The sequence below is a fragment of the Equus caballus genome, chromosome 4 (genome assembly GCF_041296265.1).
Source record: "Equus caballus isolate H_3958 breed thoroughbred chromosome 4, TB-T2T, whole genome shotgun sequence".
In the NCBI taxonomy this organism is placed as follows: Eukaryota; Metazoa; Chordata; class Mammalia; order Perissodactyla; family Equidae; genus Equus; species Equus caballus.
The window spans coordinates 66,244,824-66,269,322 of NC_091687.1; the positions used below are offsets into that span (position 1 = coordinate 66,244,824).

General features: G+C 40.2%; 1 protein-coding gene across 2 annotated transcripts in view; it reads left to right on the forward strand.

Moving 5' to 3' along the window:
* ITPRID1 (ITPR interacting domain containing 1) overlaps positions 1-3,828 on the forward strand; it is a 115,797-nt gene extending 111,969 nt beyond the window's left edge. For both annotated transcript variants that reach the window (XM_023639473.2, XM_023639474.2), the window contains exon 14: positions 456-3,828. In XM_023639473.2, coding sequence (XP_023495241.2) covers positions 456-761 — 306 coding nt within the window. In that variant the 3' untranslated portion in view covers positions 762-3,828. The remainder of the gene's footprint in view (positions 1-455) is intronic.
* Positions 3,829-24,499: the final 20,671 nt, after the last annotated feature.

The window sequence follows — 24,499 nt, forward strand, 5'->3', positions numbered from 1 at the left end:
TGTGGAGTTTGACTCGATCCTGTCCACGATAGGCGGGCTGCATTCAGTGAGAAACCTGATTGTGCAATCACTTCAGATTCTAGGATTCCATGCCAACATCTTCACTTTAGGTATAAAGAAACTCAAGCCCAGAGCAGTACATTGGTTTGCTCAAGGCCACATGGCTAGCTGATGGTGATTCAAGATTAGAACTCAGGTCAGCTAACTGTCATGCCAATCTTTCCCCCTGCCCTGTCTATAAGAGATAAGTATTACTAGCCCATCTTCCAAATGAGAACAAGAAACGCAGCTTTTGACCTAATCTGGGCCAAGTCACCGCCAGAATCAGCTTCCAGCTCACAGAGCCCACTCTGGAGAATTCACCGCCCGTAAATGCCTTTCCCACAATTCTGAGTTAGCTGTTGGGTGTAAATATGGTAAATTGTCCACTCTTCTTGTTCTTGTTTTCCTTTTAGCAACTTGAGCTTCTCACAGGGGAACCCCGTGAACACTATACAGATCTGCATCAATATAACTGGACAGAAGAAAAGAATGGCCAGACTTCATGTGCTGACATCCACCAAAGCATGGCCCCTGGGGCTGCCTGTCCTCCTGATGATAGCCACCAGGCTTCCCGCCCAGGTGTGACCCATTTGGCTGCCTTTTCTCCACCCACCTTGGAGAGCAGCCCCAGGATGCCTCCTCCAGCTCTGGCAGAGTTAGGTCCGGTCCCTTTGTCAAATCGTCCTGTTGAAGAAAAACATACAAATGTCTTCCTCTAGATCAGAGTGGGTTTGATGATCTTCCTGCAAAATGTAAGAGCACATTCTAGCCAGAGCAAGGATATCTAAGTTTTCCCCAAGGAGAAGTATCTGTCAATCCTTCATCAGCTATTATTTTTAATATTCTCCTCTATGGTTAAACCCAGGAGGAACTCAGAATATTTTAATACTCATTCAATGTGGAATCAGTGAGTACCTGCTATGTTCCTGGCGTAGGGAATATGGGGTGGCCGAGAAATATATATCTCAAGGTACACGTGATGTACAGTCTTTGCCCGGCTGAACCTTGCAGCCTCCTGGGGGAGATAGAATGTAAACATGAATTTGAAAGCTATGAAAGTGCTTTGAAGGAAATAACAGAGTTTTATGAAAGAGAACATAGCAGAGAGTCTGATTTAGATCAGGGTATCAGGAGGGCCTGGTTGAGGGAGTGACAACAGAAGAGGGAAAGAAGATCCAGGTCTCAGAGGTAGCACACTGTCCAAAAGCCTGGAGTCAGTGGGCCGGCCAGCAGTATGGATGAAGCACCCGTCATGTGCCAGGAACTCTTCCTGTGCTGGAGACAGAGTTGTGAACAAGACAGACAAAATGTCTACTCACAAAGAAGTGGACCAAGGGTGAAAAACAACAACCACCGCCACAACAAATAAAATAATTTCAATACTGACAAGTGCGGTGGCGAAGACAGAGTGATAATACTCTTATGGGTGATGTGGGATGAAAAGCACGGGGGGGTTGAGGAAAGCCTTGTGAAAGGGCAGCTGTTTGGGTAAGACCTGAATGGTGAGGAAGAGGAAGCCGTGTGAAATTCTGGGGAAAGAACATTTAAAGAATAAGGAATGGAAAGTTTGAAGACCCTGAGACAGAAACAGCCAGAGTTGCTGAGTGTGTGAGTGATGGGGGAGTGGAGGGAGAGAAAGGCCTGGGAGGAGGGCTCAGGGCTGACTGCCGGCCGGAATCTGAGAGCCGGGATTATGTTTCCAAGTGTAATGGAAAGCCATGGCAGTTTGAAGCAGGGTTGTCATATGATGTGATTTACATTTAAAAATCATGCTGATCCCTTGAGGAGAACACAGCTCTGGGGACTTCCAGCTGGGCAGAGCTCCCAGTTAGGAGACTGTTGGTGTAATCCCTGAGGTGAGGAGCAAAGCTGTCAAGCTGCCTCCATCCAGCTGGGAGGCTTGCGAGGTGCCGCCTGCAGTGAAATGCAGGGACGTGTCCACAAAGGCTGAATATACTTGCAGTCTCTAAGTACCGCAGGAATCCTAAGGAATGGGGAATACGTGAAGGATGGAATAGTCAGAAAAACTCCATAGAAGAAGTAATGCCTCGAGGGAAGTTCATCATTTGTATAAGAAGATGGGCAAGTGGAGGTCACTTCCCAGCAAGGAAGCCAAGAAGCTATTTCTTTTGAAACTACCCATTCCCCGAACCAAGCTCATAGCCTATTTCCATTCTTCGTCCTCCTTGTTTTCTGGAAGCTTTTGGCTTCAGTGGAGCCCTCCTTCCCTTCAGACCATCCCGCAGTTTCCTTTGTTGACTGTCCTTCCTCAGAAGGTAGACATCCTTCCTCTGTCCTTAATTCTCTTTCTCTCTCCACACGGTCTTCCTAAATAGACACAGTCACTCGATAGGCGTGCATACCCCCAGCTCCCAGCTCTCTCCAGAATTTCTGTCCAGAATTTTCTCTTCTCTGCAAGATATTTCCCACCTTGAAGGCTCGCCTTTATGCCTCACTCAGTATCTAAAACTGATCCCATGATTCCCTGAATCAGTTCATCTTGCTGGTACTTCTGTCAATACCGTTGCCATTCTCCTTGCCATGCAGACTCAAAGCCACAAATTCGCATCGTCTCCTCATTCTCCTTCACCCTTTTCCCTCTGAATCAGTCAATTATCACATCATTACTGAGTCTACTGCCACAATTTAGTTCCCAGAAGTCCTTTTAGAAGCAGTTACCCGGTGAGGGCGCAGCTAGGGGGCCTCCTCACTGCCCGGAGCTTCCTGCTCTCTGAACTATGCTGGCCTCTGCCAGATTGTCTCGCTCAGGCACCGCTGGGTCATATTTCCCTGGCCTAGGGTGAGTACCCAGGGAGTACTTTTTGGATACCCCAGAGAATTAGAGAGAAGTCACAAGATCACACTTCCCAGAGCAGTCTTGCCCCAAAACCTCTGTGCCCTGGAATTACTCTGCCCCGCTCCTTGTGTCTTGCTGCCTCATTTCCCTTTACCTCATCCCTATTTTGGCTCCTACCTCATGGCTCAGCTTCCAGCCCCAACTTGGCTCGGGCTATACTGCATTTGTACCCCCAAATTGCTTCCCTTTCTAAACTCCTTAAGCTCTTCCCCTGGGTCAGGCGGTTGACCTCCATTTCTTCAATGTAGACTTTGAAAAGCTTGCCTGTGGTTTCTGCCTTGCTCCTTCCTCACAACACCTCTTGAACGAAGAGGGACACCCAACTCTGAGCCCTCCCTAACCCAGCAGCCGTCTACGTTACAGGTCTCATATCTTGTTCAGCCCTAGTATGAATCTTAACTGCTATTCCCCTAAATCCCCTCATGCTTTCCTCTCCCTTTCAATTGCTAAGACACATGAATTACCTCTCCAGAAGTCCGGGGTTAAACCCCATCCCCTCCAGAAGCTATTTTTTCTTCTTTTTTGGAACTCCTACAGTACTTCGTGCTTTTATTAGGACACTTGTAACCCACTGCCTACTGCTTTGTGTTACCATCATCTGTGTAGGTCATATCTTCTCCACTAAACTTAAAGCTACTGGAGTGCTGTGTAGCACCCTCTACCTTTGAGTTTAAGAGAGACTATCAGGATGAAAGTTAGTGCTCCCACCTTTACCACGTGTGCCATGGCCATTGCTCTCCTTGCCCCAGTTTCCTCCTCTGTAATATAGGAATAAGAAAAACAACATAGTGTCGTTGAGCAGAATAAATGCAGTAAATCACGTGCAGGGTTTAACCCAATGCCTATCACATTGTAAGCGTTCAATGTATGTTGGCTATTATTACAAGTGCACATACCAAGAATTCAATAAATGCAAGCTCGTATTATTATCTTCCTTCTGTTGAAAAGTATTCTATTAGCAAAGTACTTTATACATATAGAATATTAACACGTGCTTGATGACTGAATGAGAGGGAAATACACTCAATAGTCTTCGGAAACAGAGAAAAGAATGATCTGACTATGGTAGAAACACTCTTTTAAGTGGTAGTAGGAGCTAAGTTTAAATTCAAAAAGGGGGCTTGTTTATGGGTGGCTTTGAAAATCAGGCAGACAACTTCAGATATGGTGAAGGAGTAAAAGGAGATCCATTGCTTTCAGATGAAGGATAGTATGTGGAATCCCCAAGGATCACTAGGCATCACATGGCATTGCCTGGTTTAGTCTTCTAACTCTCCAACAAAGAGCACAAAAGGGAAACAAGATGCAGAGAGGCTGCCCATCTCACCTTTGTTTTCTTCAGTGCATGATGAACTGATTGCCAGTGCTACTTCCAAACACCATCTTCTGTAGTTCACGCCCTTCCTCTCATAGGTGTGAGAGCTCTCCAGGCCCAGCCCACCTGGCGATCTGTGGATTAACTGCTAGTCTACCCAGTGGTTCTCAATCCTGAATACCTGTAGACTCAGGGGGCTTTAAAAAATACTGATACTGGAGCCCCACCCCAGACCAATTAAATAAGATGAGGTCCAAGTATCTAGAAATTTTAAAAGCTCCCCAAGTGATTCTGATGTGCCGTTAAAATTGAGAATTATTGTTCTAGATGAAGAGGCTACCTTACAGTTCAATTTTTTCTGTACTTCATTCTAAAGACTCTCTTTTGTTTCCCCTTCTTCTCCCTATCCCTCCCCGACCCCCAGCTAAAGAAGTGTTTTAACAATTCACTTGGTAATGACAAGCACCAAATAACAAAATTGATAGACAAGAGAAAGAAAAAAATGACTTGTGGGCTTTACGTCAGTTTTTTACAGCATTGACTTCCTCCTTGCTCATCACTTCCTACATTTCATCTTTATTTAGAGAGAAGTAATGAAACAGATGACTTTGGTCTGTTTTCCTTTCTTTCCCAAAAGTCCTATTCCAAATTTGATAAACCAAATTAAATATATATATTTGATTAGGTAGGTCAGGGAAAGGATTATTTGTCTTCTCAATTTAACACCTTCCTTCCCTTGCAGACTAGGTATGTATAAAATAGCCGATTTCAAAAATTATGGAAATGCGAACAGTCTTTTAAATGTCTATAGATGTTCCACCACTAGGATAAGGCACAAGTGGTCTAGGAAGGTGAGAGATTAGACAATTTTCCTTTAGAAGGTAAACATTAAAAGGTCAGAAACTGGGTGTTTTGAGTATTATTTTTAGCCCACAAGAATGTGAAGCAAGTCTCTCAAAGATAAAATCTACAACGAGCCCTCAGGTAACTCTAACATTAATCTTATAATGCCCCCTACCTTTTGTTCATCCACCTTTTCCATAAATAAACTTCAAAAGATCATGCATATATCGTAGTATCAATAGCAGCCACAGTGTTTCACTCCAATATCAATTAACTCAACTTAAAACATCATAAAACATTATGGTTATGGACAGAAAGTCAAAGCATTCTCTGCAGTTACCCAGCCAAGTAAATGCCTCCCACCTCGGATCTTCAGGCATGCCTTGCTGGCCTATCTTTTTATTTCCGTGTGATACACAAACAACATCCCTTGCCAAGTGCTTGTATGACAATCTCTTGTTCTCTAAAACAGGCCCACAGCAAAACTGCTCATTAGGCTTGGGAAACTTTTTTTTGGTTTCTGAGAACCTAGCTTAAAACTAAATTAGATTCCATTTTGGAGTTCAGATGTGTTTTGACAAAGTTCAGACATGTTTTTGACCTGAGTTGCTTCCATACAAAATAGATTAAAATGAAGATTTGTTGGTGGTTAGTTCACATGATCAAACTTGATAAAATGGATTGACTATGTAAGTCACCATTTGCTTATACAAAAATGGGCGTCTTTTGCATATGACAAACTTTACCTCATTTGAGCCTCACAATGCTAATGGAAGCACTCCGCATTTGAACAGTGAGGAAGCTAGGATACGGAGAGATTGACCTATGGCGGTCCACACTGAGTCCTGCACTTTATTATTAATGAGAAGCCACTGCGGGCTGGGGTTCAAGGCTCAAGCTCTGGAGTTAAATCCAGAGTTGGATGCTTAACTCCAACTCCACTCCTTATTATCTGTGTTGGATAAACTACTTAATGCCCCTAAGCCTCAGTGGCATCATCTGTAAATTAACAGTCAACGCATATGTAGGCCTTTAGAGCAAGCCTGCAACACGGTTCCAGGATGATTCCATACTGAGTATGCATCAGTATGACTAGGATGATGATGATGATGATAACAAGAGTAAAACCAATTTTTGCATATCTACTTACATGCAAGGTACTGGGCGAAACACTTTATGTGCATTATCACTTATCTCTACAACACTCCAGAGAGGCAAGAATTAATACACACACACACACACACAAGCATGCATGTGCACACACATGCTCGGAAAGACTGTAAATTGTCTAAGTTCTGGCAACTAGGAAGGGATTGAGTTGACTCTGATTCCATTTCACCAATGGTTCACCATTATGGCTCTGCCAAGCCTTGGAGCTCATGTGGACCCCATTGATGAGTCCAAATCGACCAGAGTACCCCGCTTCTTTCTGCATTATGTATTGGGCTTTAGCAGAGATTTTCCTTTATTTAAAAAAAAAATCTCATTAACATAAAAAAGTTAGAAAAGCACTGTACTCTGCTAATGTCATGTGATTATTGCAGTCAGATACAGGTTCTGAGTTACTTTCATACAAGAAGATGACTTCCACTGCATAGGAATCCTCAAGAACCTACCATCCTAGCAACTCTTGGCTTACTGCCACTCGTCCCCTGCCAAGAATAATGGCAAGAGTTCCTTTTCAGTCCCTGAATGATTTTTTGGGGAATCTTATTGTTCTATCATCAAATCCCCAAAACCTGCATTCTCTTTCTGTAAAAGTTGACCAGGGGCCAGCCCCATAGCTGAGTCGTTAAGTTCCCACACTCTGCTTCCACAGCCTGGGGTTTGCTGGTTTGGTTCCTGGTCAGAGACCTACATACTGCTCATCAGGCCATGCTGTGGCAGCATCCCAAATAGAAGAACTAGAATGACCTACAACTAGGATATATAACTATGTACTGGGGCTTTGGGGAGAAAATTAAAAAGGAAGATTGGCAACAGATGCTCAGGGCCAATCTTCCTCACCACCACCCCCCCCAAAAAAAAGTTGACTGTATTCAAGTTTGCTATATTCAGGAAAATCAGACTACGTATTTGAAAACAGAGGAGATCATTGCAATAAATATTGGTAGAAAGTTGATAACATAGCAAACCCTTTAATTATGACCCCAAGTTGGGGTTGGAATCATTTCATTTCATTTCAATGAAAAAGAAGAAAAATGTAAAATCATGCTCCCTGATAATTTTCAAATTTAGAAATTGGCAAGGGAACAATTTAACCTCTTCTGCATCAAAGGGCAGGGGTCCCTTCCTTATATTAATTTCATTCCACCCAGATTCCATTTCAGTATTCAAAGCCAAAAGCTTTGAATAGACAACACTGACTTGAGAAACGATACTTGGAAACTCAAGTCACATATGTTCATTGGTTTTGTTATGCATGAATGAAGACCCAGGTTGCATGATGGAGACAAAAAGATAAAACCTTGAAGCCTGCTCTGAGCCACAGCACATGCATAGGCCGTGTAGATCTGTATAAGGAAATCTATTTTTCAGCCCACAGAAAGACGTGCCCCAGAAAAGTGCCCCATTAGATTTTGTTTAACAAATATTCCCTTATGTGTGGATTTTTGTCTGCAGAGCAAGAGCTATTTTTTCTTCAAAAGGAAATAATTCTGCTGAAAAGGAAAAAATGAAATCAGAACACTTCCTAATGACATGAAAATCTGGTCTATTATAACTGTTTTTTCTTTGTTGAGAAAATAATCGGTTTCTGTGGTGTAACACAATCAAATAAAATAGGACATTTGTGCAGAGGTTAAAGGATAAAAGTACTTTCCTTTTGAGAAGAAAAATTTCTGAGAGTTTTATTATGGGATGGTGGGTTGCATATCTAATTTCAAATTGTAATTCGAACAACAAAAAGCAGCCACAGTTTTCAGGAATCGTAGGTTATTAAAAATGATGTCAAATTGCCTTTCTTGAAAATTGAGAGAGGTTAACAGAAGCGAAAATATGGATGGCACCTTTCTCTAACGTAAACTCAGTCTTTAACAGTCTAATTTTAAAACATTAATAGATCAGGAACTTAGTATGGACTGCTCTCTCTCTGAATCTGTCCCCAGTTAGTAAAGAAAGAGCTCTCCATGTCAAGAAAGATTTCTTATCATTAGAATCAAATTGAAGACTTCCTTTTGGGTACTTGAAGAACTCAGCGCTATCCAAGGCTGGTAATCCCCTCTAACACTCAGAGCCAGTCCTTCCCTTATTCATCCACAAGGAAAACGGAAATGAAAGAAAACACTTCCTAAATGCACCTACGCTGTCTTCATTCCCATTATCATTCTGCAATTGTTTCTTTGCTCATGACAATGTACCAGAGTCACAGGACATCTATATTTTCCTTGTCTTTCAAATCTTGGTTTTTTTTAAAGATTTTATTTTTTCCTTTTTCTCCCCAAAGCCCCCCGGTACGTAGTTGTATATTCTTCATTGTGGGTCCTTCTAGTTGTGGCATGTGGGACGCTGCCTCAGTGTGGTTTGATGAGCAGTGCCATGTCCACACCCAGGATTCGAACCAACGAAACACTGGGCTGCCTGCAGTGGAGCGCATGAACTTAACCACTTGGCCAAGGGGCCAGCCCCTCTTGTCTTGTTTTTTACATTAAAGTATTTGGGGATATTTTACAAGTGTATAGTTTATAAGATTTAAGAAATATAGTGGGTGTCTGGCATTTTCTCTCCCAAAAACCAAGTATTTTACTATTTTAAAAAGTTACATGTTTCTAGTTTGGACCATCTATATTCTTCTGTGAAGATGGGTAGGCGGTTGTCAAATGCATTGCTCTGTTAGCAGTTCCTATGAATAAAATAAAATATTACTTCCAATTTGTATTATCCACTGACACAGTTTTCTTGAACTGTTGAAAAGTGTTGAACGTTTTGAACTTCGCGTTGCTTTAATGATGCATTAACATTGGTGCATTAGAGGTGAGGCTCCCTGCTCCGTTCAACTCCACCACTTTCATTCGTTCTCAGTCTCACCACTTGTCTTCTCCTTCCACTCAGCCTCAAGCTCCACCAACCCCTCTGCTTCCTCCTCAGAGGCTCCAGAACTAGCTAACGCAAATGGTAGACCAGGATATTTTTTTGGTCACTTTATGAGTTTGCTTTTGTATTTTGTTTCATAAAACAACTTCCTATTATCCATTTAATCTGGATAAATGTAGAGCAATAAGTCATACATTTTCTGTCTCTGAAAACTCTTTATTAAAATAGGGATGTTCTTTGAAATTTAGGAAGGTAATAGGTTTACCTTCTTGTAGTTGGGTGGTATGCTTTCTGAAAAAAAAAAAAAAAAAACTGTAGATTGCCAGGATACTTTGTGTGTCCTTTTGCAACACATTCAAGTCATTTAGAATTACAACAGAACCTTGTTCAATCTTGAACACCTTTGTATCTTTCACAACATCTGACAGCACTCTCTTGTTCATAGTCACTTCTCTATTAATGCTTCTTGAAATAAATTAAAGAGAACTGCTTTGCTTTGTATAAAATAATGTTTTGAAATTTCTCTTCATTTATGCTCAAAGTGAGACATATTTATATGTATATCTATATAAAGTCATAGTACACTGCATCATATAATATTCTTTTTATATAAAAAGACACATATTATAGACAAAATTCATATCATGAACCCCTAACGTCCAATGTGACTGCATTTGGAGATAGAGGATTTAAGGAGGTGATTTTGGTTAAGTGTGGTCACAAGGATGGGACTCTCATCCAACAGGACTGATGTCCTTATAAGAAGAGTAAGAGACACCAGAGAGCTCTTCGTATCTCCTCGCATGTACACAGGAGAAAGGGCATGTAAAGAAACAGGGAAAAGAAAGCCATCTACAAGCCAAGAAGAAGGTCCTCACTAGAAACCAACCCTGACGGCACCTTGATCTTGGACTGCTAGCCTCCAGAACTCTGAAAAAATTTCTGTTGTTTAAGCCATGCAGTCTGTGATATTTTGTTATAACAGCCCAAGCAGACTGATACAGATTTTGGAGTGGGGTGCTGCTGTAGCAAATTATCTAAAAGTATGGGACTGGCTTTGGAACTGGGTGATGGGCAGAGGCTGGCAGTGTTTTGAGGTGCATGTACTTCTCAGAACAAGCTTTCTCATTTTTTGCAATATGGATAGGCTGAGAATTTCCCCAATCTTTAAGTCTTTTTTGCTTAACAATTCCTTCAATTTGTCTTTCTCTTCTTTCATTTTACTATACGCAGTAAGGAGAAACCAGGATGAGCCTTCAATACTTTGCCTAGAAATCTCCTTGATTAAATATCTGATTTCATTGCTTGCATGTTCTGGCTTCCACAAAACACTGGAACACAATTCAGCCAAGTTTTTTGCCACTTTATAACAAAGATCATATTTCCTCCAGCTGCCAATAGCATACTCCTCATTTCTGGCTGAGATCTCACCAGAATTGCTTTTAATGTTCATCTTTCTACCAGCGCTCTGCTCATGATGATATATATATATATTCTCTGAGACAATAGAAGCTTTCTCTGCTTTTCTTGCTGAGCCCTCACCAGAGACGCCTTTACCAGGTATATACCAAAACTCCCTTCAAGACAATCTAAGCTTTTTCTAACATGCACCTAAACAGAACTATTTTGCTCACGGTCGTGTCCCCTTCCTCAGGGCAGCTTGCATGTAATGACTTGTTGATATGAGGATATGTAAGCCACGCTCCCTCACCTCAACTTGGGACAGCTCTCAAGGGCCACTCCTGCTTCAGAACTCCCCATGGGGTTACCTGAGACCTTTGTTGTGACTACAGCCCAACCTCTCCCTCTGCCCAATCCTGCTTCCTTCTCTCCTGTCACAGATGTTCATTCCGAGAGTACTCCTTAATAAACTAAACCTTCATCTCAGAATCTGCTTCCTTGGAAACCTAATCTGTGAAACTATTTTATTTTGAGTTTTCTCAGAAGTGGACCCTGAAACAAGGACACAAGTTCAAGTAGTATGTTTGAGAAGTGATCTCTAAAAATACTAGCAAAGCAGTGGGGAAGTAGGAGAGAGATGGGATGAAAATCAATAATATACACATTGTCAAGCAAGTTAACAACAGTGGGCAAATATAACTTAATTTCACTGGGGAAATCTGAGACCCAGTGGAGAACATGCTTCAGAGTTATCCTGTCCAAGGGATGTGGGAGCCAGGGTATTTATCTATCAACTCCCGTCAGTCTTTGGTTTAAAGTTGCTCAAGGAATATTAATTCCCCAGTATTATCAGATTTCTCTGTGTGCAGGGAGAATTGGATCCAGCCCTCAGTTAATGGGCTGTAAAGACTGGCAGTTTGGCAGCTGGTCTGGTGTCTTAATGGTTAAGTTTGCACACTCTGCTTCAGTGGCCTGGGGTTCATGGATTCGGATCCCAGGCTCAGACTTACACACAGCTCATCAAGCCATGCTGTTGCAGCATCCTACATGCAAAATAGAGGAAGGTTGGCGTAGATTTTAGCTCAGGGCCAATCTTACTTACCAAAAATAAATAAATAAATAAAAAGACTGGCAGTTGGAAATTTGACCAGAGTAAAAAGAAAAAGTGCCCAGAGCTGTATGTGCTATAATAACTAAAAGACTTAAATTTGCCCAAACACACCAAGTAACCACTGCAGGTTGTATTCAAGTTTCTCCCTGTTACTAGAGTGCCTACTCCATGGCACTAGCTTCTCTACCCATTGAGATATACCTTTGAATATTCAAGTCAATCATAATCTCCTCTTGAAACTGTATCTGGTTCCCTCTTTTTACCTGAATAGAGAAACAACTACCTCATCCTTTGTGTCTCCAGACTACCCTACATGGACTCCACCATTAATACTTATGTCTACCTTCCACTTAATTGCTCACATTTCCACCTTCCCCTGGACTTCAGAGTAAGTCTCTTGGGAGGTTTTGAATTCTTATCTTTCTGGAATCACTTGTATTGAGCAAGAGGCATTTGGTGGAGAAAAAAATAAATACCAGACCTGATCTCAGGACTAAATTCTGGAGCGCTATTTTCACTAGGTATAGAAATTGCCTTGACACTATTTTTCTTTCAATACTTTACAAATTTTAGTCCACTGGTTTTTTTTTTTTTTTTTTTTTGTCTTTTGGTTACCTCTGTGGTTTCTGATGAGAAACCTGCCATCATTTGAATCATTGATAATTTATATGTAATGTATTATTTTTCTCTGGCCTTTTCAAGATTTTTTGCTTTGTTTTGTTTTCTTTTCTTTGATTATGATGAGTCAGAGCATGGTTTCTTTGAGTTTACCCTATGTGAAGTTTGCTGAACTTCTTGCATCTGCAAATATACATCTTTTACCAAATTTGGGAAATTTCTAGCCATTATTTCTTCAAATATCTTTCTGCACCAATTTCTTTCTCCTCTCCTTCCAGAACTACAATAACACTAGTATAAGAACTTTTGCTATTGTCCCTTAGTTCTTTGAAGTTCTGTTCACTTTTTATCAAACTTTCCTTTTCTGTGTTTTCCAGATTAGATAATTTTTATTGACCTATCTTCAAGCTCATTGCCTCTTTTCTTTCTCATCTCCATTCTACTTTTGAGATCCTTCAATGGATTTTATGTTTTTGTTATTGTATATATGAGTTCTAAAATTTTCATTTGGTTCTTGGTATACCTTCTATTTCTTTGCTGAGAATGTCTGTCTTTCCATTCATTTCAAAAGTGTTCATCCTTACTTCATGAATCATCAAGAGGTGCTTTACAATCTTTGTCTAATAATTTCCACATTTGGGTTATCTTGGAGTTTGCATTTGTTGATTACTTTTGTCCTTGAAGGTTGTTAACATTTTCCAGGTTCTTTGTATGCTGAGTAATTTTTTATTGTATCCTAGATGTTTTCATATAGATGAAACTCTGTTAAAAATTTTCTGGAGAGTGGATTTTTTTTGTTTGCTTTAGGAGGCAATCAACCCAGTTAGGTTTAGATCACAACCCTGACCTACCTGCAGGCTGTGGCTTCAAAGTCAACTTAGCTTTCACTGCCTTTCTGTATTATCTGGCCTACTCTGTGCGTGCATCATCCAGGGCTCAGTCTGAGACCTGAATGGGGGTCTACACTGTATTTTAATTCTCAAAGCCTATGCTATGTTGCTTATGATTGAGTTCTATGCATGCACAGCTCATCATGAACTCAAGATTTTACATATAGATTTAAAGGATCCAGCTACCACTTTCTGTGAATCTCCCCATAGTCTCTTACTCCTGTGGGCTTCTTTTCATGGCTTTTCCTAAAAACCATGGTTTTATTATCCATGCATGATAATGAATTTCCTGAAACTGTGTCTACTTCAGGGAAAAGTAGCAAGAGAAAAGAGACTGCAGAGAATCTGCTGCTGTAGCTGCTACTGCTGATACCACCACTGCTGCTGCTATTGCCACTGCCATGGGAATGCCACTTCCTTACTTGGGCCTGCCTGAGGTAGGGCTTAGAGAGGTAAAAGGTTGCTCTTTCCCTGGGGCTCCTTTCCCAGTCCTCAGACCAGAGAGAAGATTTTTCTTGCCGCTTTTTCTGTTAGCACTTGTTGCATACTTTCAAGATGCAGGCTGCCCTAGAATCTATACTGGGAAATATGGAAGGAAAGAAGCAGCAGAAACTCATCTCTATAGGTATTGTTCTTTGAGTTTTTTTATTCGCTTCCCCAGTTGACTTGCTATTATATCCTTTTCATTATATGAGGACTTCATCTAAGTCCTCAGATAGTTGCTTCATATATTCTGCTCAGGACTTTTAGTTGTAATCTATAGAAAAGATAGAGTGGCATGCTCTTACTCTATCTTAACCAGAACTGAAATTTGCCAACCTAATTGTTTTTAGTATTCTGTTACAGTTAAAAATACTAATACTTGCTTACTATGTGCTAAACACTGTGCTAAACCTTTTATATGTATCATTTACACATAGAAAAATAACAAACATATTTGGTAAACATCATTATCCCCATTTTAAAAATGAGGAAACAGAGACTTAAAGGGGTTCAGTGAACTGCCCAGTGTCACACAACTGGGAAACCAGGTATGACCCTAGGCTGGTCTGACTCCAGAGCCAAACTCTGAATCACTCTGCAATATAGCCATGATGAGCTCTGTCATGCAGCCTGAATGGGGGCAGATCTGCAGACATTCTGATTACATGTGAGGATCAGGCAGCAGTCTTCTCTGAGACCCATGTTTTCCTAGCTTTCAGCATTGATTAGGTCAAGTTGAAAGATGTACTTATGCACAAGGCAGGTTGAGATTTAATATTGCTTTGTGTTGGTTATTGGGCAGATGTTTGTTTAAAGGAAGTGGAAACAGGTGTGTGGGCCCTGATTCAATTACATGATGGAGGGGAACACACTGATCCATGGCCATTTTCAAGGAGAGATGCTGATTGTGCTAATTAATCATTTGTCTGTCAGAACAAAATAGAACATAATAGAAAATGATGTTCTGGTTACCATAGGTATGGAACACAGACTCATGTGTCTGGCTCTCCAGCAACCAGATGCAACTGTTTATGATGACAGCAATTAAGATGCAGTACCTGAATCCTCCTGGATTACTGTGTCTGACATGGTCTGAAGGAAAGGTCTTTTATAAGCTCTTGCCAACAGCCTGGGACAGCATCCAACAGGAATTGTCTCTCAAAAGAACTTTTCCCTTCAAAGAGATTAATTGAGTCCTTTTAGATCATGATGGTATCCCGGAGATATGGTTGAATAGAATATTTTTCCATTCTTTATCGTGGAACGCTCAGTCTATCTCACCTAACCAAGACATTTATGCTCATAATAATATTTAATTTTTTCTTTCACTTATCCACTTGCCACCCAGTAGCCAAAGTGGTCTTCTTGAAAACATAAATCAGGTACATTGCTCTCTTGCATAAGGATTGCCAATGGCTTTCTAGCACATTTATAATTAAATTCCAAATCCTTACCATGGTCTACAAAGTTCCATGTGACCCAGCCCTGCATTCCTCTATGACCTCATTTTGTACTACTCTTTCCCTCTGTCACCATGATCCAACTTCATGGATCTTTTTGCTAATTCCTGAACACATTAAATTCATTCTCACTTCAGGGCCATTTCCCTTGCTGTTCCTTCACTGCATTCCCTATTCTACTTTCCCCAGATATTCATGTCGCTGGTACCTTCTCATCTAGATCTCTAATCTAACATTCAGATGCTTCCTCTTCAGAAAACCTTCCCTTGACAAGCCTGTCCAAAATAGGGCTTCTTCCTACACACATCTCTGTATGCTCTCTACCACTTATCCTACTGTTTTCTTCAAATCATTTATGGATTTTTTTACTTTATTTGTTTATTTGTTAGCTGTCTCCCTTACTAAATGGAAGCTTTAGGGGGAAGAGATTTGTCTGTCATCTTTCCATATTTTGTCCCCAAGCCAAAAACACTGCCTGGCACATAAGTTCATAGAAGAATTTGATGAGTGAGTGGATAAGAAAATTAATTAACTAATTAATTAATCAATATACCAACACTAATTAACGTTGGATATACATAAATAACATACAGCCTAATCTATCAAGGAATTTTTAGTTTGGGAAGGAAAACACATATAGCTAATAATCTGTCCATATTACTTCTTTGTTTATACATTTCAAAAACTCCCCATCAATAGTAAAGTCTCCAAGCCTGGAATCATAATTTTCATCATGCAGTGGACAAGTGGATAAAAAAATATTAGGACAACATGGCAACAATTAATAAAGTTAATGCAAGCCAAGCAGCAGTATTCTTCCTCTTGCTTCAGGATTACACCTCCTTTCATATTCAAGGAGTTGTCTTGGTTGCAGCATCACTAACCCGACTCTAAATTATATGATCCACGTCAAGGATTTCTCCTGCATTCTAGGCCCCTGCTTGCTTCACCAGCACATGGAACTTGCTATCTGAAGACCCCTTTACTGTAAAGCTACTTCCTACCAAGGACCTGCTTTGAAGCAGGATTTAGTATGGACGGGTTTCCTTTACATCTAGGACCCCCATGCCTATATGGGTTTTCAGATTATAGGAAAGCATCTACGTCAGTGATTCTCAAATCTAACTGCCTATTAAAATAATCTAAGAAGTTTCAAAAAGTTGTCATGGCTTAGAAAAAAACACCCAGAAATTTTTATATAATTGGTCTAGGATGGGGCCCGGGCATTGGCACTTTATAAGTGCTCCAAGTAATTTTAATATGTACACACAGTTGAGAGCTGTTGGTATAAGTAATCTATAGAGAACTATATTTATAGGGAAATAATTTTAAACATGTATGCTAAATTTGGCTTTTCTTCTAGTCCAAAGGAGAAACACCTCACAAGTTAAGCCCTTCTTTGGATGTCCCTTCACTGGACACCTGCCAAATAAGTGGTAGTGGTGTCCTTGCTCAGCTGCCCTCAGGCTTTGACTTTGTGTCACAAGGTGTCTCATTCAAAACTTTTCCATGAGAACTAGCACTAATTTTTTCAAGAAACCACATTCCTCACCTACAGATGTTGATATCACCCCCGATCCACCCTCCTCTCTAAGTCTGCATTATTCAGTCTTGACCTGCATCCTAGGGTTCCCCAAAACCTTCAGACCTCTGCTGTAGTCTTGTGGATGGAGTAGAGTGGGAATGTGAAGGAACTTATTCCCTGCACTGTGACTCATTTTCCCATGAAATGTCCAAATTCAAAAATAACTAGCTACACTAGAGGTTAATTTTTGAGAGCTCCCCTTCTTCCTAGAATGTAAAAAGCTGGATCACTCTTAACAATGAAGAAAGCCAGATAAAAAGGATAATATTTGTAAAGCCATCAGAGAGCCAAGCTCACGAGGCAACGGGGTAACTTGAAATTCAAGGAGAGACAACCTCCCATCTCACCCCAAAGAAAGATAGGAATGTCTCCCCTGTGACAGAGCTTGGGAGGAAAATGACTTTCCTTTGACATATGAAGGCTATTAATTTTTGTGTATTGATTTTGTAACCTGATATCAAAATTTTAAACAGATATTCCAAGAGAAATACTACCAATCAATGTCCCTCATAAATGTAAATGCACATAGACATATTTTCTTGCCCCATCAGCTGAAAGGACTGAGAAGCAAGGACACTCCAAGAACAACAATCACACCTGGCTCTCAGACCTTAGTTTCTTACATCATTCTCCAATAGAGAAAATAAGTCTGCTTGGAGAAATGGCTGATTTTAGGACCAGGAGAGGAAATACACAAGATTAACCTGGAGCATCTTATAATGCCAGAAAGGAAAAAATCTTCAAAAACAATCCAATGGGGCATGTCAAAGGGACACAGGCACCACCTGAAAGAGCTCTCAATGGCAAAAGATGGGACAATTTGAGCAAAAAAAGAAAGTCATCTTGGATTATAATTCTAGGTATAAAATAAGTATGCGTGTGTCCACATTGATATAAGTGAATGATTAGAATGAATATGTAAATGGGGAGAAGAGACAAATCTTCTACGCAAAAGAATTTCAAATAATTTATGTAGACACTCCATCTTCAAGGAAGTGGACCATAACCCCCGCGGTGCTCCGGTGTGGGCCACGTGTAGTAAAATCCTTCCAAATAGCAGAAAGGAGGCAAAAAGAGATACCTTTACAGCAGGAAAACACGGCAAATACTGCCGCAGCCAGGTGATCAAGGTCAACATCAACAATGAGAAACCATGTTGATATTACATACGCTTAAATAATGTGATGAAAGAAACACGTTACTTTTCTATGATCTTCCTTTTAATCCCCAGTCTAATTGTGAGGAAAACATCAGAAAAATGCCAATTTAGGAAAATTCTACAAAATATCTGACCAGTATTTCTCAAAACTGTCAAGGACATCAAAACAAAGAAAGTCTGAGAAAATGCCACAGGCAAGACGAGCCTATAGAAATATGATGACTAAATATAATGTGGTAGACTGATAGGATGCTGGAACAGAAAAAGAACAGCAGGTAAACACTAAGGAAATCTGAATAAAGTATAGACTTCAGTTAATAATACTGTATTAACATGGTTCATTAACTGTAAGAAATGTACCCGACTAATACAAGCTGTTAATAATAGAGGAAACTGAAACTGGATCCAGGCAGGTAGGAACTTTCTGTACTATCTTCACAATTTTTCTATAAATCGAAACTGTTTCTAAACAATAGAGTTTATTTTTAAAAAAGAGAGAAAGAATAATACCAACACCCAACTAAAAAAGAAATTTAAAAAACAAAAAGAACTAAATATGAAAAAGGAAAAGACAGGAAATGTTAAGAAAATAAAGTCTTACCAGAGACTGGGAGAAAATATTTAGAAAACGTATGTGATAAAGAACTGATATCCAGAATATATAAAGCATTGTCATAACTCAATAATAAGAAAACAAACAGCCAAATTGAAAAAAAAAAAGACTTAAGATTTAAACAGATACTTTAAGTAAAATAATATGTGGATGGCAAATAAGCACATGAAAAGAGACAAATCAATAGCTAGTAAGAAAAGCAAATTAAAACCACAATGGTAAAAAACCTACAATAACGTACCACAACACACCTATCTGAATGGTGTTAATAATAATAACAATGATAGTAATAAAAAACCGACAATGACAATTATTGGCAAAGATGCAAAGCAGCTGGAACTCTCATACTTTTCTGATGGGAACGCAAACTGGTACAGCCACTTTGAAAAGAATGTAGCAGTTTTGTATAACATTAAATATACACTTACCACATAACCAAGAAAAATCACTCAGTTATTTACCCAAGAGAAATGAAAACAAATGTACAAACGAAAACCTATCCATCAATGTTTATAGCAGTTTTATTAATAATCACTCAAAACTAGGGGAAAAAAGGCAAATGTCCATCAACTGGTAAATAGGAAAGCAAAATGCTGTGTATACATTCAATGGATACCACTCAGCAATGAAAAGGAATATGGAGGACTCTCAAATGCATTATGTTTGTGAAAGAAGCCAGACTGAAAAAGCTACATATACTGTGACTTTATTTATGTAACATTCTAGAAAAGGCAAAACTATAGGGAGAGAAACAGATCTGTGGTTGTGAGGGGCTGCATTGAGAGCTGGACATTGGATACAAAAAGGGGCATGGGGGCCTTTTGGGGTGATAGAAATGTTCTATATTTTGACCTGTGGTGATGGCATAGACTAAACGTATTTGTCAAAATTCACAGAATTGCACACCATGAAAGGGTGAATTTACTGTCTGTAAATTACACCTCAAGAACCTGACTTTAAAAAGCAATTCATTTCCTTCCAAAGAACCCAATCAGGTCTGTATGCCAAATATTTTTCTATTCAAGTAATCAAATTCATCCATACAAAATGTAATCCTAATTGTGTGAAATGTATAATTTTCAAAATGACTGTAGGAAAAAGACATTGCATTCAAATACATAGTGAGAACTAGTCAAAATTTTATCAGACTCGTTAATGAAGGAACCAGTAAGATGACAAAGTTAATTTAAAAGACAACACAAGAAGGATTTGCTTATATAATGAATATAAGACAAATACTTGATAAAATTACTACTGTAAATAAAAGACTGGTTAATTTCTTACAGGGCAATAAATTGTATCCTTTGGGGTTATTTTCTCTACTGAATAAATATTATTTGCATTTGTTGTTGGATATAAAATCATTTGTATTTTATCAGATTTTGACAAACTAACGTCTAACTGTAGAGCATTGTTAGATCCGTTGGCCCTAATTAATACTACATCAAGCAGGTGTACTTCGGGGAGACAGATGGCCCTTTTATGGGTTTGGTAAGCAACACACTAGCATGACAAAAAAGGTCCTAATAAGTGCAAAAAAGAGGCATGCAGCCCAAGTGGTTCTCCCCTAACCTTTAGATTTTCCCACTGCATACAATAGTGGGGGTGATGGAAAAGGATTCTCATCTGAGCCTGCGGATTTACCTGAGTCCTCCATAGAGGTAAGTTACTTGTCAGATTTACACTGTTCCTCCTGCTCAACGCCCTGGGATTGCAGAGTATGTTTATCTATATACGTCAAAAGAAAGGGCTTCCTGAGTGGGAGTATGTGCCTTTTAGAAGTTTTCCTAAAGGCCTTCCACTGAGAACTTATCCCTATTTGAGCCACTGGCTTTATATAGCCAAAGAGCAGAAGTATGAGTGGGTGTCCAGAGTCCCAGTTTGCAACAGGAAAGGCCAGACTAGTTCTGGCAAAGTGTAGGAAGTACCAGCAGTAGAGAGGACGTATGTAGAGTGAAGCAACAGATATTGACATAGCAAAGGTCCACTAGTGGGTTTTAGGGCTCTAGGTATAAGGGCTGGGGTTTGGAATAGCTCCATTCACTGAAAGGACCAGAAAAGAAAACACCCCAGCTTGAGTAGAGATAAGAGACAAGCAGTCAGGAAAGGCATGTGGGTGAAGGGAGATACATTAGGGACATGGACACTGGGACAGGAGTCTGAGGCAGAACCTGGTTACAGGAGTACAGAAGGTGGGGACACAAGGCGTGGACACATTAGATGCAAATAGTGACTGATGTCTGGTTGACCTATTGGCCTAGAGCTCTTTGAATTCCCCTTTCTTGTGAATGACTGGGATCAGGCTCAAGATCTGCGGGGCCAATGGATCCTTGGGAAGAAGAAAATGAGGAGCACTCAAGCCCTTGTGGAATTCCACAAACAATGTCAAAGGCAGAGTCTCTGTCCTGTATGAATGTATATTTCAAGGAGTTCTTCCCAAACTTGCTTTGATAATTATATGTTGCTTTACTAATTTAGGTGGCTGGCTTATTCAATAAATAACTATTGAGTACATATTATATACCGGGCACTGTTGTAGGGTCTCAAACTTACAAGACAAGATAGATAAGTTTTTTTAATGTGGCTTACATTCTAATGGTTAAGAGCAGGATATGAATAGACAATAGACCAGTAAACAAACGTGCAAAAACAAATGCAATTTCAAATAATAATAAGGGCTTTTACATAATCAATATGATCCCGATTGTAGAGGTTGCATTGTACTGGGTCATTAAGGTGGACCAGCTCTGTCATTGGAAGTTCACGTCTAACTAATGGGATAAAGCCAATCAGATAACAAATGTTGGTGAGGATGTGGAGAAATTGGAACTCTCTCACATTGTTGGTGGGAATGTAAAATGGTGCAGCCACTGTAGGAAAGAATTTGTCAGTAGCTCAAAATGCTAAACAGTTACCATTTGACTCAGCAATACCACTCCTATCTACCCCCAAAAAATGAAAGTGTGTGTCCACGCAAAGACTTGCACATGAAAGTTCATGGGGGCATTGTTCATAATAGCCATAAAATAAAAACAACAGCAATTTCCATCAACTGATGAAAGGATAGACAAAATGTGGTATATCAAAACAAAGGAATACTCTTCAGCAATAAAAAAAGTATGAAGTACTGATACATGCTGTGACATGGATATACCTCAGAAACAGTATACTAAGTGAAAGAAGCCAGCCACAGAAAACCATGTATTTTATGATCCCCAGAATATAAAATGTCCAGAATAATTAAATCTGTAGAGACAGAGCGTAGATTAGCAGTTACCTAGGGCTGGAGAATGAGGTGGGGGAATGGAAGTGACTGCTAATAGGCACAAAATTTCTTTTGGGGTGATGAAAATACCCTGAAATTAGATTATGGTGGTGGTTGCACAATTTTGTAAATTTACTAAAAATCATCAAATTGTTCACTTTAATTGTATAGTATGTAAATTATATCTCAATAAAATATTATAAAAGATAATAAGGCAATCATGCAAATACCTGAGGCAGAGTGTTTCCAGGGAGGGAATAGCAAGTACACCCTCTGAGCTGGGAGTGAATTTGCCCTATTTAATGAACAGAGAGAAAGTAAGGCTGGAGCCAGTTGAGGAAGGGTAAGTATCAAAGGTCCAGGCCATATAGGGTCTATTAAGCCATGAGAGGGAGTTTGGAGTTTATTTTGAATGTAATGAGAAGCCATTGCAAGGTTTGAAGTAGGATAGTGACAGGATGTTTTGCTTATTAAGATTAGTCTGGCTACCTCGTGGGTAATTGACCCAGGGAGCATGAAAAAAAGCAGGGAGACCAGCCAGGACCTATTATAGTAGATTGGGCAGCACTCAGAAATGTGGTAGATTTCTTTTTTCTCTTCTTCTCTTTACTTCTGTTCTCATTATCATAAACAAAAAACAAGGTCACTTTATATTTAGCAGAACAGTTCTCATGAGTTGTCCCAGAAAAAGACACTAGCCAGAATATTTGACCCACTATTAACCTTTAGTACCTCCAACAAACCGTACATTGCTGGTCACAAGAGAACAATCTATTAATAATGAAAATTTTAAACTACTCTTATATAATTAGTCCTTATAAAGAAGATATTATCCCAATTTAGTATCAAAACCTGCTTTTCACTCCAAATAGCACTGTCAAAGTAAGACATAGGCCACTTTATTCATCTATGACAACTCTTTCCACACCAATTTCCTGGCTTGCAGCAGCCAGATGATTTTCCTACATCACAAACAAACTACAGTCTTCAGTGCTATATTTGGAGAAGGAACAATAAGGTATCTGTAGAGAAATATCATTTGCATTAGAGCCCTCCTCTTGCCTAAGGGGTTATTTCCATCGTGCAAGCTCAAGTGGGTGGCAGAAAATAGGAAGGCTTTGTTAGACCATTACTAATGTAATGAGATTTGAGGTCTGCTATTCAACACAATTTTCAATGGGCGCTTTCCCGAGGGCTAAATTGCTGCCTACAGACATTTTGATTATCAAATATAATTTAAAAATAAAAGAATACAAAAATGCCTCTTTTGGTCTCCAGCTCCCCTCCTTTCGCATTCATCAGTTTATCTCCTGGAGGAGGTTTGCTCAGCAGAGTCCTGTGCTCAAGCTTGCAACGCCTGACTCTCACCTGGGGCTCCGCCAGCCCTCCTCCCGTCCCGTGACAGGTCCCAAGGTAACTCTCCAGTTGACCCAGATATTTCTATGTCAGGAGCCAATCAACCTTGAACGTATGAGTGATCTGACTCCTTGTCTCTCAGCCAGCTCCAAACATTCACATGCCATATGCCCACTACTCCATAAAATTGAGCTACACTCACGCACTGATGAGTGTAACGATCATTTCAGAGCCTGTTTATCCATTCTAAACCTGCCCCTGCTTCAGTGCAATTTTCTTCCAGGTTCTTTTCTTTATGATCCTGCATGTCTCCCTGTGAACTTTGTTTTGACCCTGATTTCTCTAACTGATAACGATTGTCCTGTTAGAGAGATCAAGCTATGCTTTAAAGTACACTTGCAGGTAACTGTAGAACTGCATGCCCAAGCTCTGTGTATAAGCTGCTATGAGACTATCTGACCACCTTTGTTACAAAGTCCCATTTTATCTCACTGGCCGCTCGTTGCTTTGTGCCATGGTGATAGCCTCACAGGTCCACTGGCTCTCAACCTGCTGTGCATTCCCCACTCCACACCACCCCCCATACCAAATGGGGACACCCTGGAACGTCTGGCTCTCTCCAACCTCATGCCCAAGCTATGGGGAATCCTGGGACCCTGTCTCAGACCCACTCTCCACCTAAGTCCACCATGCTGGCATTCCTGTTCTGCCCACCTCGTATAGCCATGGGACATGTAAACATATAGCCCTGGGACAGACACATAGGTAGTCAACCAGAAGCTCAGATGGGAAGCAAGCCATAAGTCCCCTGAACTCTGAGTTTCCCAAACCTCTGCAGGGAATCCTAGAGATTGAACAGGACACGGGAAGTAGGGCACAAAACCCACCCTACCCCCTCTTATCTCTCTCCTAGTTCCTCCCACCCCTAACCCCACAAGGGCTTTGGCACTTATGTGATAGGAATTTTCCTTTTATCATAACCTCTATTCTTTCATGTTCCAAGCATTGATTCTTGATTTGTGAAAACCCAGTTTGGAAATTTTTTGGAAAATTACTTTTCTTTTTAAAAGCATGTTTTTATGATTTTCATCTAGACAGAGACTTTAAAATGCTCAAAGCTGAGTGAGGACTTCCTTGTTCTAGGCATTATCAGTCTTCCTCTCTCCTGGGGCAAGAAGCCTAAGACTCATAGCCAAATGTTAAAAAAAAAAAACTGCTTGGCAAAGGGGAGGGAGGTATACTTTACCAAGAGGCAATATACATTGTATGATCTTTCAAAAAATTACACTGTTGCAAAGACGTACAGTGCCGCAGCAGGGGAGCCGACAGGGGCCTTCGTCATGCTTCATGGCTGCATCACAGTCTGTTCCTTCACCACACGGACATTGTTTCATGGCTGCATCACAGTCTGTTATAAATTGTTTTTCAGTACTGCTAATTCCCCATGTTGATGTATAGGTATTTTCGCA